Genomic DNA, 16,071 nt, shown 5'->3' with positions numbered 1-16,071 from the left:
GCACCATTGAGTCACTAAAGCCTTGATATGATCAGAAGGGTACAGTGGGGACAGAGGACCAAATTCTTGGAGCTAGTGGCATCAGTGTGCTTACACCAAGGAACGGGTTTGGCAGGGCAGTGGCTTGCCTTAGCATTCCTAAATGAGTATTTGTCTTGGAGGGTGTAAAACACCCGGGGTCGTAATAATCATTGTATACAAAAGCGAAGCTCTCACTCATTGTTTCTATTTTATCAGAGCCAACAGAAGCAAATGCAGGAGATCTTAAAGCACCTGAGCCAGCAGGAGGAGAAGAACAAGGAGTCCCAGCAGATGCTAGGGCAGCACTTGAACAGTGAGGTTCAGAAACAAAACTGCCTTATAGAGCAGCTCAGACAGATGGTGGCTGAACGAGAAGCAAAGGTTAAAGAGCTGGAAGAGGAGATTGAGCAACTCACACTTCAGGTAGACAGAAGTAATTTACTAGAGGAGCACACTTTGTAATCATTTTAGATCTGCTGTTCCACTTCCTTCTCCACTGTTATCTGAGACTGTTGCTAGCTTGAGACACTAATACTTGTCCTACAAGTCTCTCCTGATGGAATGATAAAGCAGGAATTCTGTCTTGTAACTTTTAAGTTTCTTTCCTGTTTATACGTAACTTTTCTTCAAGCTGTTTAAGCAGCAGAAAGCATAGAAATATCAATCAAATCCATGCGTGGCTCCATGTCAAGACTGTCACATGACTGACAGCAAGGGTTGGGCTAAAATGGAGACTTCCCAGTATTCAGCATCCTTGGCTGCTGAAGGAAGCAATCAAACATACATAGGTGAGGCCACCATCAGCAGGCTGCCGTGGTACCCAGCTGCATCCTCTCATGGAGTGATGGGATCCCTAGTAAGTTATTCTCATCCCCCACTGTAAATCACTTCAAAAAATTCCTCTCCCTCAGATCTCCAAGCTATTGATATGAGTCTGATGGGTCTCAGGCATATGGAAATTTCATTGTACAGATGAAACAATTGGGAAAGTTGGCCCCTTATGGACTAGTATGTTAAAAATGTTTTCAACTTTTATGATCTGATGTTGAAAACTAACATAAGCAAAGTGATATTATTGCCAGAGCGTAGGCATAGGAATTGAGAGGCAGTCCACTGACCTGCCAAAGGCTTCTCATGTCACCTGATATCTTACAGTCAGGTTTTGTTAGAATATTTAGGCATCCAATTCCCATTGTTATAAAACTCTCATAGGTTTATGGTGAGACTGTGAATCTGTGATACCTCAGAAATGCGGGCTAGAGCGCTGAACCTAAGATAAAACTTGGCTTAGGGACACGAACCAACTGTGGTGGCAGTGGTATTGGTGGTGCTGTGCTGTGGGTTCTCTAGCGACACTGTGTGCACCCTATGATTTCATATGAAACTGCACATTTTACTGACTTTTGCTTTGTTTCCATCCTGCAATGGATAGAAACCAAAGAAAAGTTTCTGAGGAGGTCCTGTAAATCAAAAGTTCTGGCATGCTTGTAGCAATAATCATTGGCTGCTGATTAGGCATTGATTCAGCTATTTTCCTTTGAACTGTGTAATTGATTTTATAACCTGCTCCAACATTAACAGAAGAAATCTGCTCATCAAGGGGACGTTTCAGGAGCTGCTGATACACCACCTTCTGACCCACCTTCTGAGCACTCAGAAGATCTGGGGTTTACTCTTCTTAAGCCTCTGGCACCAGGCAGAAATCAGATTGGAAGGATTGGATCTGCTCGGTAAGAAGACCCAAATGTCAATGTTTAAAATTGTTGTGAGTTGTTCAGGAGCATGGTTTTCCCAGATGATTGTATCAAACCACAAGTGCTGTGTGCCAACAGCTGTGGCAGCCTGTTTACAGTATATGGGAATCTCTAATCACATTATCTCTCTGACTTTCATCCTGGAACAGAGAAAGATATACAGACTTGCAGACATTACTACATTTGGCATGATGGTAGTGCAGCTAATTCGCTTTCTCCAGCTCAGATAATGTTTATGTGGTTAGCTTAAGTGCCTGTGATTCTTCTCTTTTATGAGAAACGGGGCTTCTAACAAGCACACTTCTGAAAGCAGGGTAGCAAATTAATACAAAATGCCATTTTAGGTAAGCACTAAATCACTGGTGCATTATTTAAATCAATAAATAGGCTTTGAGTAGGATTTACATGCGGAAATGTTAAAAAACACCACATCATTTGTTCTTAACAAACACCCTTTTTAAAGCCTCACTGAGGACCATGTAAATTATACTAATCTTAATACAGTGGTAAATCTGATTTTTGCTTACACTGATGTGACTCTGGGTCACTCTGGCTAGTTAAAGGTACCATAATACCAGAGCAAGTTATATCCTTTCCTGTTAAAATACTGGGTTTGTTGCTAAAAAGTTCACAGTCTAATTGACAATGAGGATTTGAGACTGCTCTTCTGAGGAAGGAGGAAATTTTTCATCAAGTTAAAGTTGCAACTTCTATGTAACTTTAACTCGCCTACCACATTGCTTTAGACACTGAATTTGGCTTTAAAATTGTCAGAGGTATCCCTGAGTCTAAGTAGGGCATTACTACAAAATTTAAGAAAAGTTCTACTCAGTGTTTTCACGTTAAGAGTAAAAACATCCTTAATCTGAAAGTTTCCGCATCCCTGTTGTTATACCCTTCTGACTGACTTTATTCTCCCACTTCTAACTCTCTGGAAGTTGTGCTCTCATGGAGCAAATCTATCCTTAATCCACTTTTTAACTTCATATGTCTGCTGATGGTAAGCAGGAAGGCAAGCGGGAAGACGAGGTTGGGTAATGGCTTTATAGAAGCCACTAAGTGCAATGCATAAATTATTGCTTGTATACGTGGCTAACATAGCTCTGTCATGAAAATAGCTGACATGTCAGGTGGGCAGTGAATGAGTCTGAAAACTGCAAGAGCCATTAATAACTTGGTCAGCCCAGCTCACTCATTCCATTAACTTTAATATGCTGCTGAACTCTCTACTCCGTTTTACTTTAGTGAATCATCTTTCCTATCATGAAAGATGAAATGAAAAACGCTATAAATAGGAACTAAAGCCCCTTGGAGATGTCGAAGTAAAAATCTGCATTGTTAGACTGGGCCACTTCTGTCATTATCAGCCTTAACTTGTTTTTAGGATTAACCACTCCTAGCCTAGAAGGCAGCTTTGCCTGTTCCACAATATTAAGGCTTTATTCTGGGTTAGCTGCAGCCTAAAGACAAGGAAGCATGGGCTAAGTCTACAGGGCCTTACCTTTAGACAGCTGAGCTCAAGTTCAGAAGACAAACACACACTGGAATTTTATGTCCCATCGTCAAACAAGCCCAGTAACCTGTGCTTGTCTCACCCTAGTGGGAAGGTGCAAGGTGAGAGTGCTCTGTGCAAGGGTCTCAGGCAGTGCCTGCGAGGAAACAACAGCAGTGGCTGCTTGTGTAGCTGCATGCTCAGCTTGAGCCAAGCAGGGTCGAGAGCTATTCCTGCTCATGAGTTGCTGTGTGGCTGCTGTGTGACATGGAGCTCCACAATGCTGCTCTGGAGTGCCAGCAAAGTATCCCCAGAAGCACAGAGATCAAACTGAGCTATATTTTTTGTACTTTGGAGACACAAGGTGTTTTTGCAGCATGTTTTGGAGTCGGGGAGCAAGCTGAGCTATTGTGTATGCAAGGCCTGTGTGATACCCACTTAGGAGGCTCTGGGAGTCTTTTCCCTACAAGGCAGCAATAAACACAGACATTGGAAAATGACTGGAGTTCTTGGAGGGCTTTCCTCTGTAGAGCTCAGTGCTTAACAAAGCTTTCTTCCTCTCAGCACAGTGTCCAAGATGGGCCATACGCTTGTGGAGTCGGCTGCAACTAAGCCTTCCCTTCTCAGTAGTGACATCACATCTGGAAGGTATGTATATAAACTTCACCATAAACAAGGGAGGCTTCCTGCCACACTCCACAAGCTGCTGGCAAGCCATATCCTTGTCTGCCTTTTTTCTGTAACAAACAGCTTCTTTCACCATCCTTTCTACCTGATACTGCCAAAGAGCTCGGACACAGGCTCTAGCGTCTTCTCGCTATCTGGATTTTTTAATTGATTGCTAGTTTTACGCCCCATAAATCCCATTTTTCCCTTTCCACCCCCAACCACCAAGATTTTTCCTGCTTTTTTCTCTAAAGGAGATATTCCTGAATACTCCTATGTGCAGAGGTTGGGGAAGTAATGAAGTACGTAATAATGGGATACATGGGGAAAATTGCCCCTTCCTTTCATCACATATTACGCACAAGAACAGCCATTGTACTAATGCTGCCTGAAGCCTTTCAGTAGGAGAAAATCAATAACGTGCCATTTAATAGCTTAGCGTGGCACTTTGGAGAATCCACATATAGCCTGCTTTTACTTTGGTGGTAGCAGTGGGAGGAGAGTCAGTGACAGTGAATTGATCAGAGGTGGAAGTTTGTTTTCTGGGGTGATGGGAAGGGAAAGCATCCTTGTGAAGGAAAAGACCTTTCTAATGAAACTCATGGTGGCTTTATTTCCAAATATTTCTATTCCATTTATTGTAGTATAGAGATCGATGCTGGAGGGAGGTGGTGAGCCTGGCTCTGCATTCTGGCTTAGTCTTCAAACAAGTGTATTTTGATACGTTTTTCAAATCATTTTGATATGTTTTTCAAATCCTGTCTTTGTTTCATTTCTTTCATTTGTGAAATGGGAAACAGACTCTCTACGCTTCTGCTGCTTTTAGGCTTGCTGGCACTGACAGCCCGGATCTGAAAGTGCTGCAGATGCAGATCATAGAGCACAAGGCTCTCTGCCAGGCTGCTGAAGTGGAAAGAGACAGGCTCCTGGAACTGGTCACTGTGCTGCAGAAAAGGTAGCGGCTGAATCTGCCAGTATCCTTTGTGGGATGCTGCGATTAAGGAGTGCTTGAGACGTGTGAGGGTCTACAGCGTGCACTACAGTATGCCATATGCTGCCAGCGTGATCCTTTCCTTAAATAGACGCTTTTAAGTTTTTTCTGCTCAATTTCCCTGCCTAGTTGATGATTCATTTTTTTTATTATTCTTTTAGAACAAAGAGCAGAAAAAATGGAGTCATCTTCAAGCTTGGTGCATCTAGATAAAACTAGAATTCCTGTATTTATATATGCGTGGTTTTTTTTAGGCAGCGATATTATTCATCAGTAGTGAATACTGTAATTACAGTTATAATCTGAATTCTGTTCCAGAAGCTTTTCACATTCCTTTAAGTTTCACTGTATCCTCTTCTAAATGAACTTCTTCTGGTTTAACTGAAGCATAGCAGTGATTTTTTTTTTCTATTATTCAATTCAATTTAAGATGATGTTAAAAGCCAGCTATGTTTTAGGAGGGCAGTGAAAGCAAAGTCTTTTCTCTTTGGACACCTTTCAGCTACTGGTTTTTTTCCCAGTTATGGAATGGGTATTATTTGATTCCTAAATCTGTATTCCAGCGTGTAGGAAGATATACTTTTGTCTGTGTGCCTTTGAATGCAATAGGTGCTATTTGCTAGCTTGCTTGCTTTATTTGACAATAGTTACTGTTTCTCACTTGTCTAACTTTTGTCCCATACAATTAATCGCAGTCAGAAAAATACTCTTTTTTTTTTGTAACTGTGGCAAAGGTGCTTTTAAAGGCTAAATCCTGGAAGTACACACTGGGGGAATCTTATTCATGTTTGTAAGGCCAGTGACTTTTAATAGAGCTATGCAATTAGACAAGGATGGAGGTGTGAGCAATAGCTGAAATGAGGCCATCAGGTATATGGGATAATGAAGAACACGGAGTCAATAAAATGCACAGTTGCTTGTAAAATGTACCATAGACTGATGATTCAGCAGCTCCACAGTTATCACACATTTATCAAGAGCTCCTGCAGGTAAAGTAAATTTTGTGAGATTGTGTGCAATAACTCTTGGAAGACCTCAGAATAATAGAGCACCCAGTCATATTTCAACATAAATATATGTAAAAAAGTCAGACATTCCTCCTCTTCCCTTCCCCTGTTGGAGTGTGGGTCAGCAAAGCTCAAGCAACATATATAGTGCTTAAGTCAAGAGAGGAGCACTGAGAATGGTTACGAGTGGGATTTTTCTACAGCAGCTGCTAGAATTTAGGACTGTGTTTCACATTCACTTACTGTGGAGCAGAATATACTTTCAGAAAATACTCCATTGTAAACAGTTTGTACGATTGGCCCCTCCTGGGGGAAGAGGAAGAGCTAGAGGAACATTTTAGTTTAAGTTATTCATATTGGCAGAAGGTTTAATAAAAACCAACTAGTCTTGTCATTTTTCCTCCGCTGTTTGTCTAACGTGGATGCTAGAGGACACCTGGTCAAATGAAAGTTTAGTGAATTCAGAACCACACAGAAAAATAGAATTTCTCATAGCATGTCACCAGCCTGGTAATTCACTGCCACAGGAGGTCAGAGTCTTGCCTGTAGCTAGATTTTTAAGACAGTGATACAATTTTATTATAGTTGTAATATTTTTTTTAGCTATGCCAGCTAGGAGGGAAATAAGACTAATTAAGTCTCTTGATTCAGGGAGTAATCGGCTATCATCCGTGGGGTCAAGAAGGAAGTTCTTTTAGTCTGCGCTATACAATACAGTGAGTCAATTCAGGTTTCTCTCTAGCTTTAAACTCCTTCAAATCATTTGGTATCAGGCACGGCGCCACACGAGATGCACCATTGACTGCATCTGCAGGCGCACATCAAATTTTTGTAGTTAATTTTCTAAGATGTTGTGTGGGGTGAATAGAGAGGCACTTTGCTCTTCCATTCAGTACTGCCAAGTGAACCATCACTTTCTTTTCCACTCACTGCCTAATGGCCAAGTTTATTAAAAGCAACATCAAGTTTCCTTTTTTTACTTGCAGATAACTGATGCAAAGCAGCTAAATGCTAGACAGTGTTTTTATAAACTATTTTCCTTCCAAATTTTCCCAGTGTGTTTAAACAAATGCATTTTTATTCTTCTAAGATCTCTCCTCAGAAATCTGCAGCTTGCCTGCCCATCTGAGTGGTAAAGTCACACAAGTAGCCAGTGTTAAGGCATCTAGGCAACTTCCATTCATGAACCCATTATTTCCAACTCTACTCATTAGTTAATTCTGTTTTGCAAATTCGGAGGATGTCATCTGGAACAATTGCACTGGGGTTTCTGCCTTTGGATGCATGGAAAATTCTCCTTTTCCCTATGCAGCGTGAAGCAGGATTCAGTATCGAGACTGACTGATCCTTAATAGTCATGACAATTTATGTGAACTAAGCTGAACTACCTTTTTTTCCCTCTCAGGCTGGAGGAAGGTAGCGATAAAGTCTTGGAAGCTGAGAAGAGGCTTCAGGAAGAGCGGCGGCGATGCGTCATTTTGGAACAGCAGCTTGAAAAACTGCACATGGATCCAGGGAGGAGCACAGGCACACAGAAACCTCCCCTGAGGAGCAAAACAGGTGAGGTGGAGCACTTATCTACAGCTATGTCCCCTGACCCACCTCGGTGGTTAGTAGATAGCAACAACATTTGGACTCTTGTCTATCAAACTTAAACAAGTCCTTGACCTTACACATGGCAGCTTGGACCTACTCAGACCAGCAGCCCAATACAGAAGGTAAAATCCTGGCTCCACTTAATTCAAGAGGATTTTGCACAGATTTAAGTGGGACCAGAACTTTTGCAACATGTTGTTTTCCTGGGATAACAGTCTACAGGAAAAACTTGACACTGCTCTGTGTCACCACCATGCCCACTGCTGTGTTCTCTTTGCACTTCTGCCTGAGAGATTCATCTGAAGGTTAAAAGCAGAATTAAAGGACGCATCCCAATTTAAGGCCTGTCAGTGTCTATGAAAAACTATTGCTGGTGATGAAGTAATTAGATCTGGTGTAATTTATTATCCCATGAACATGATAATCTCCTGCTATAAATATGAAAGCCTCACTAGCATAGTTAAAGGAGAAGAATTCATGGTGGATGTTAAATTTTTATTTCCCTGATCAGAACCTTTTATTGCTTAAGGACTCTGATTCTGTAAAGTGTCTAAACGAATAAAATGGCACATATTCTTAAGGAAACTTTTCCAGTGGTTTCCCTTTTTATGTGTATTTTCATAAAGTAAAAAGACTTTAAATGCCAGGAGATGAACAGTAGGAATAGGAATTTCAATTTGGCAAATACTGGGATGGTGTCAGGTTGAGTTAGGGTGACTAGAGAGATCATCTAGAGAGACCTTGTACAAGCCCTTGGCCTGCCCCACACTGAAACGCATGATCTTGGGCCTTAGGGGGACTGCCCTGCAGCTCAACAGATGCATGGTGTGGCTTTCCATCATCACTCCATCCAGCACTACGGTGTGTACTAATGCTACCTCATCAGCTTCTTAGAGGTGAGATGTACTGAGCACTATTATCTGTAAAAGCAGTCCCCTCCCTTTCCACTTGCACTTGTTTCTCCTTGGGCATGGGTCAGACTGAGGTAGGAAACGCTCCTGTAACTGCATTGCATTTCTTTGTATCTCACATCCTAGTGCTCTTGGTCATCTCCATGCCTGGCAATAAATTCTCGCTGGAGCAGGACCATGATGTAAGAAATCACATGTTACTGTTCACTGTGATCTCAATTCATACAGGAGAGTTCGGGTCTCCAGTGTAACATCTGCGCGGTGTTCAGGACCTCAAGGGAAGCACTGCCGTTCACCCATCCAGCGTATAGAGGGAATTAGGAAGACGATTCAGAGGAGCCTTTATCCTGAATGGAGGCTGAATGATTGCTTGAGACCTATTCCCCTCTGTAAAATATGAATCCATTCCTTAGAGCAGAACTGTTGTGTCCTTAGAAAGGGCTCCAGCCAACACTGACTCATTCTCATGTGTTTTTCTGCAAGCACTGATTTTTTAGAGCAGTCTTACCTTTATGAACGGAGAGCCTGACAGAGAAAAAGTACTGCAGAAAAGCATAGATCGTAATAGAAACCTAGTCCTTAGAAACAAAGTGCTGTGGCTTTTGGCTTTTAAGCAGTGCTGGGCCTCACAGAAGTGGTATCATGGGATGCCCTTTGTGATTCCCAGGAGAGTTTGGAGGTGAGAGGCTTGGGAGCCCTCATACGGTTCTGCAGGTGCCCAGAGGAAGAAATGAGGGTGTGTGTAGGGATAGGCAGTAGCCAGGTGAGAATTGTGGCAATACAGCTCTCAAAGGCAGGCTTTTTCTTTTGACTCCATGCCTTAAATAGTATGGGAGCATTTTGGTGCTATCTCCTAGAGGAGAATTTAACTGAATTTTTGAGTGCTTAGACTTTTATACAACCTGGTAGTGTAAAGTGTTGATGTGTTATCTGTTATCTGATATTCTGTTATCGTACATGTGCTCCACTTACATTTCCCTTGCAACCTCGAAGAGATACTGTGATAAACTCTGCAGATCCTGAGCCATTTTGGCCAAGTTGTTGTGCTGTAGTAGCGGTTTGGTAACTCACGTCTGGGAGGTTGGCATTTCATAGCTGGAGGAAGCAGGCTGTTCTTACCAGTGTGACACGTTCCTTCTTACTAAATATTTATTTCATTAGTCTTGTCTACTTAAGGACTAAAAGCAAATGTAGAAAAGGACTGGCAGTAAGACTAATAAAAAGAAATGCTCTCTAAGTCCATAAGATAAGTAGGTAACAATCTATTTCACCACCCTTCTTTGAAGAGGGCTCAGCCCCTTGTGATGTGCCAAAACTCTCTGGAGTTTGTACATGAAATGAGTCTACAAGTCTGTAATATACCTCTTCAGCAGAGCATGTAGGTTAACTAAATGCTTTCACGCCAGACAGTTGAGGAAATACGAAGGAATAAAAAGCTTGAATATAAAATAGAGACTAGAGAACCCACTAATTAACATAGTATTTTCTTTTCTTTCTGAAAGTGAAAAATTGGAGAGAGCTGATCTAATTGCTAATCTAATGTTTCCAGTCTCTTCAGTTCAAGGGAAGTAGATAATGATGCTGAGTAGCTAGAAACAACCCAGTTGTGTTATAAAATTATTCATGCCTTTTTTTTTTCCCTTATCCAAATTTCTAATTAGCAAAAGATAATCCCAGAGGAGAATAGGTAAGTAACAGCAGGTGTTCTTCAGTCCTGTAAAACACAACCTCAAGATCAAAAGCTTTTTTTAGTTACACAACAGTGCCTTTTCTTCTCAAATGTTTTTGTCAGAGCCAAATACTCTCTGACCAGGTTCTTTCAGATATTCCACATGAGGAGGATTTAGTGTTTTAATACCAAATTTACTTATTTGAAGATCTTTGATGTTATGTGGGGTTTTAATTTGGAAAAGTGATATAGCAATGTACTGAAATCACAACACAAGCACAATATAGCAATTGCAATGTACAGTTGAATCACAACACAAATACGATTCCCATTACCGGCCTAGATGCCCACTGTCGTGATGCTGGGTGTCCCCAGGTGCTGGGAAGGAATACATGGGTCGAGGCCAGTTCAAGCCCACTGTTTTCTTTGTAGTGTTTTTTTGATTTTTATATTCTATGTTGGGCTGAGCACATACACACTTCTCTCATGTTGGTCTGGCTGGCTCAAGGTAGGTAGTACTTTCTATCGATTATTTTAGAGAACGCCATTGACGTTTACTGAACTGATTCGGGCTTTTATCTATAGCAAAGACCACCCTCCAGTCCCCTTGGTGTTGCGATAAGCTCAGTGTCCTCTACGATAGCCGTGGCCACTTCCTACATTCCTTTCAGAACTTCTTGAGCACATCATCATTGCCCATTTTCTCTGAGCCTTCTTCCATTTTAGGGGTTCACCGAGTTGGTCATAGTTTTTTTGCTTCTCCAATCCCAATAGTAAATTTGAATTATATTTTCTCTGTAACCCTGAAAAAAGGTTTTATGTCCCTTTGAAATGACAGGAGCAATGTTGCATGTTTTGGGTAGGCCTTTATTTAGGAAAGCATTCCTGATTTAGAACCTTAGTTTGAAGTACATGTTTAAGTGCTTTACTGCATTTAACCTATGTTGTGTTATGCTGAGGATCAAAGTGCTTTACAAAAGCTGTTTCAGTGTGTGCCACACACAAACTTTATCACAGTCATTCAGAAAGCAGCAGTTCTCATAGTCTTAAATGAAACACAATGACAAGATAAACATCAAAATAATCCTTTTCAAATGTTTATGTCACCTATTGTTTTGGCCACTTAAATATTTTGGATTAATTTTTTTTCTTCTCTAAATAGGTAGGCAGACATACTACTGAATTTTCCCAGAAATGCAAACTTTTATTTTAAAATAAAAGTCTGTTCTATATATTTACAGTATCTTCATGGATATACATAGAACTGAAAACTGAACAGGTTCCTTAGTATTTATTCACTGTTTGCTAGATTTACTCAGTGTGCTACCAAGTGAAAGTGGTTGCTCGCTTTACTAAAACTCCATTTTGTGATTAAATCTACAGGCCAGTCTGCAAGTCACTCAAGACTCACCTTGAATGTGAGTGATAGGAAGGAGGTCTCTGCAGCCCAGCTTTCCAAGTTGCCTCTAGAATCGCAGATAGAGGAGCTGAGCACAAGGTATGGTTTCCCTTCCCCCATGCTGTGTTACTCACAATAGCTAAAATTCATTGCTGTCCTCTTAGCAGTGATATTACCTGCACCCGCTCCTCAGAAGATAAAATGTAGCATACTCTGTAGAAATCAAAGATGCTCTGGTTTGAGCTTGTCTATGTCATTCTTACACAAATTTCCTAATAAGTATACAGATTCCCAGAAATGTTAAGCTAATGCAAATGTTAAGCAACACAAAACACGTGCAAGGAAGACACCTTTTTTTTTCTTTTTCTTTCCTTATGGGTTGATTGCAAGCTTATTAGTGAAAATAAAATTATAGTCTTTAACAAAACAGATCTGAAAAGTTTCTTCATCATCTAATACTCTTCTCTATCTCAGAGAGAGAAGGAACAAGTGTTACATCTGGTCTTTCTCACGCCTGTCATAAAATTACCAGAGAGCATGTGTTTCAGTGTATTCTTCCCCAGAGCTGAAGCACTGTTCTAATTTGCTTTGAAGCTCCATAGGTCACGTGAAAGTTTTCCTTTTGTTTCCTCATAGGCTTGTGATCCAGCTGGATGAGAATGAAGCTCTGAAGGCTGCTTTGGAGGCTACTGTGAGAAAGAAAGAGGAAGACTTTAAACTGTATCAAGACACAATGGACCAAGTCAAGGATATCTTTTCACAGGCTCTTCAGCAGCAGAAACAAGAGAAGAGTTAAGCAAGATATTCAGAGTCCCTTGGACTGCAAAGCAGGAAGAGAGCCCAGTCATCGTGCCCATGAATTGAAATGCAGTGGCAGTGGAGTTCTGCAGCTTTGGATCATGTCATTTCTTTAGCATTTGTGGAAGAGGATGAGACATGGAGATGAAATACAAAAAGAGTGAAGGTTTTGCATGTCAGCAAATTCTGTCTGTAAGAGTTAGCAAGCAGCTGGCTCTCAGACCGCACATGCCGCAAGTCGGTGCCGTTTAGGAAGCTGCAATTCTGCAGTGTAATTTTGGGCAAAACCTCCCTAGTTTCAACAGAATTTTCCTTGAAAGGGCTCAATATTCAATATGCTGCTGCCTTTATCAGCTCATGAAGGAATTTGCTATACAGAAGTTATGCCAGCCCCCTTCCAAAGTTGTACCAGGAAGAAACTGAGTTCTGTTTTTATCAGCACGCTGATACCTGTCTGTCTCAGGCTTTCTGTAGTACTTAAGTGCTGAGGGAGTGGGTTAGCCTGGTCTGTGACTATCTGAAAGTGAATTTTGGGGGGGTGCTCCACTCACCATTCCAACCTGTTTCTTTGCTTGCACATATTTGCATATTTGCACATATTTGCAGAGTTTTATGAAACTCAGTGGAGTTTCCACTGAAAAGGTAGACTGTGCAGATTACCCATGCAATCAGTCAGTCCTACCTTAAATTCAGCTCATTCCATAGAAAATTTGCCATCCAGGTTATGAATTTCCTATTTCTGGGTGTCTACATTCATCCATTGGGCAGATCTTGTTCTTGCTGGGAAGAAATGCTAACAAAACACAGGCAGGTCGTCACTGCAGCAGTGATGGGACTGTTGGAGATGCAGAAAACCCTTGCATCTCTGTCCTTTTGCAGCATGGTGAGCACACCAAGCGCAAGCTAATAAGGCATTAACATGCAGCCTGCCAGCAGAGGGCTAGCCTTGGGGATTACAAGCAAATGGAGAGCTAGTCAGTTCTGTATAGTGCTGCTTTGTTTCTCAGCTGAAAGTCTTGAAAGCTTTTCTTTTTCTGCTTTGCTTTGTTAGCCTCTCTCTGTGACTGTGAAGTTTGTCAGACTTTAACCCCAGCCACCACCAGTGCAAAGTGGATTTGTGAACAGGCAAACCGCTGCTCCCTTCCCCAGCACAGGGACTGCGTCCTGACTCCACTTGCGCTGAGATAAGGTAGAATGAAAAAGAGGGCGGAGTGAGAGTTACTCCAGATGCCGTGAGAGTGGTGTCATCCCTGTCTTTTTTCCTGCTGAGGTTCAGAGATGTCTCTCTCCAAACAGTTCACAGAGTCCGTGAGGGAGGAGGAGGTCATGGAGCTGAGGAGAAGCTCAGCACCTGAGAAATAACCCTCCCTGTATTTAAGAGCCCTGCTCTGCTCCCCCAGCACTGGCCTATAGCTCCAGCAAAGCTGTCCAGTGTCTCTCTTGCAAAAAGCGGGGCCAAAACAGTTCGTTGCCGGATTCCTCCTGCTGACCCTGCCGGTAGCATCAGAGGAAAAGGCATTTTGCAACCCGCAATCCTCTCCTGACAAGTCGAGGAATCGTAAATCCTGGATCGAGAGACAGACACAATCTCATCCAAGTGAGCTGCCGTTTGTTTCGGTTCAACTCCATCCTCATGATTGTGTAGCATGGGGTCGAGTGAGCAGACCAAAGAGAAGAAATCAGCCCACCTCTGACAGATATTTTAAGGACCTGCAGTAATGAGTGGATCCCTCTGAAAAGCTGCCTGAGCTGTGGCAGAGGTGTGGAGATTTTGCTATGTGGTGGCTGCTAAATTCAGGCTGGTATCTTGCAGCTGGAGAATCTGATTTCGCTTACACAGAAGTGTGAATCGATAATATTTTCACATAAGTCCAGGAGAAGCAGTCTGCCATCCTTTCTAATACATGGTCAGCGTTTGTCTCCTGTCCCGTGATGAAGCTGTGAAGATATACCGCTCTCCAGCAAAGTTCTTTCTGGGGTGGCTGTGAATCAACCCATGAAACACAGATAAGAAACTCGGCGTGCTGTAAGTTACAGAACACATATGGCTCACTAGCACATGGTGCAAACCTCTTCTCAAGTGCTGCAACACTCATTTCTTTAAACATATGCTTGTTTGGGGTTGCACAGAAGCATTTTCTTTTTTTTTTTTTTTTTGTCTGCACAAACACACACACAGCACCACTGGACAACAAAGAAGGAACTAAGACACTATAAAGTAGTTTATTTAGGAAGCCCGTACCTGTAAGTAACCATTTCTCATGGAGATGTGCAATCTGCCTCTAGTCACAGAGCAGTGGGGGGTCTGAACACAGGCCAAATTGTCCAGATCTTCTCAGTTTTCACCTTAGTTTTGAAATAAATTCCCTCTGCGCTTCCACAGCGTGACCTGCCTTCAAATTCTCCCTGTGCTGACCCTTGTAGCAACTGCTTCCCAGTTTTCAAGGTATGAGACCCATTTTCTTGCAGCACATGTCATTTTTTGCTGAATGTAAGAAACCCTCACAGATCTTGGAAGCAGCAGCCCCAATTCAGCTGGCTGCAGCAGCCCCATGTCCCTCAACCCATCACTCAGAGAATAAAAACAGTGAAAATATTTTTCTTGCTGCCTACAAAAACCCATGCCACCGGTCCTCAGCCACAGAACCTCTCCAGCATGCTTGACGTGCTGTTTGAGCTACATTTCTTCTAGGCATGTAGTTGGGCTTGATCTGAAACCTCCACAACCCCCTGCTTTCCTTGGAAATTTGTCCTCGTGGATAATTACCAGCCTGATAAAATCCTATGCTTCGATTCTCATTTGAATTTCTCTGGCTTCACTTTGCAGCCAGTCATTGTTACGCCTTTCTTCGCTAGATAAAAGCGGCGTGAGTAGCCAGCGTTTCCTCGCTGGTACAGCCTTCATCCAGTGTAAAGTCATGTCACAGTCTGCTTTTTGACAAGCTCTGAGTTTTTTCAGTCTCTCATTGTAGCTAACGGCGGTGACAGGCTAGTGGTGACAACACTCGGCACCGCTGCCGCAGGCTGGTGGAGGCAGTTAAGCTGCGAAGAACAGCACAAGGTTAATTTTGCTGCAAGTACTTGAGGTTACGGACACTCCTTGTTAGGATTTGGCCAGCTTTTAGCTAATGTATGCTAAGAATACGAGTCCTCCAAACACTTGGGCTGAGCCAAAGGTTGTCTTCTACCCTGGGGCTGTGCAGGACTTCCATGAAGCAGCCATAAAATGCCTGATGAATGCATCCAATTTTAAAAGTACAACCAGGAATAAGTGACCTTTAATGAATTGTCATTGTTTTCCTTTCAGCCTGTTGCGAGGCGTCTACCTGCGAAGAGCAGGCATCGCAAGAGCACAGCTTTCCAAACTGGCCGTAACATGAATTAACTTGCATTAGCGTGGTTAAATATAGACAGTATCGACACAGGCGAGCTCTCCCTGCCCTGGGCTCCGCTTGGCCAAGTGGCAGAGGATCAGCCAGCAGGTCAAAGCCGATCCTGCTGTAACAGCTCCAATTTGGAGGCGTCGACTGGGGCTGCGAGTAGCTTGTACCCTCCCCGAGGCTCTGAAGCAGGACGGAGGTGCGAGGGGGAGACAGATTGCAGTCCCTCCAAGGGGGTGAAGTCGGGAGGAAGCTGGTGGCAAAGGGGAACTAAGTTGGAAACTGCTTTGCCAACCCCTCCGGCAGCCGCAGCCAGCAGCTGCTACTGCCCTTGCAAGCTGCATGGCCATCACCCCGTGCGCTGACAAAAGGAATGAGGTTCAGCTT

General features: G+C 42.6%; 1 protein-coding gene across 1 annotated transcript in view; it reads left to right on the top strand.

The window, feature by feature from the left end:
- Positions 1-13,659, top strand: part of CCDC13 (coiled-coil domain containing 13) — a gene marked incomplete at both ends in the record, with an annotated part of 32,758 nt that extends 19,099 nt beyond the window's left edge. Inside the window, 8 exons of the mRNA XM_082015042.1 lie at positions 238-444; positions 1,603-1,751; positions 3,832-3,915; positions 4,760-4,888; positions 7,337-7,496; positions 11,496-11,605; positions 12,143-12,297; positions 13,601-13,659. Of these exons, the coding sequence (XP_081871168.1) occupies positions 238-444; positions 1,603-1,751; positions 3,832-3,915; positions 4,760-4,888; positions 7,337-7,496; positions 11,496-11,605; positions 12,143-12,297; positions 13,601-13,659 (1,053 nt within the window). The remainder of the gene's footprint in view (positions 1-237; positions 445-1,602; positions 1,752-3,831; positions 3,916-4,759; positions 4,889-7,336; positions 7,497-11,495; positions 11,606-12,142; positions 12,298-13,600) is intronic.
- Between the last annotated feature and the right edge of the window lie 2,412 nt (positions 13,660-16,071).

Source organism: Phaethon aethereus, assembly GCF_964289735.1.
Source record: "Phaethon aethereus genome assembly, chromosome: 2".
NCBI lineage: Eukaryota > Metazoa > Chordata > Aves > Phaethontiformes > Phaethontidae > Phaethon > Phaethon aethereus.
Note: the sequence above shows the minus strand (reverse complement) of the source record. Positions and strands in the feature narration are given on the sequence as shown.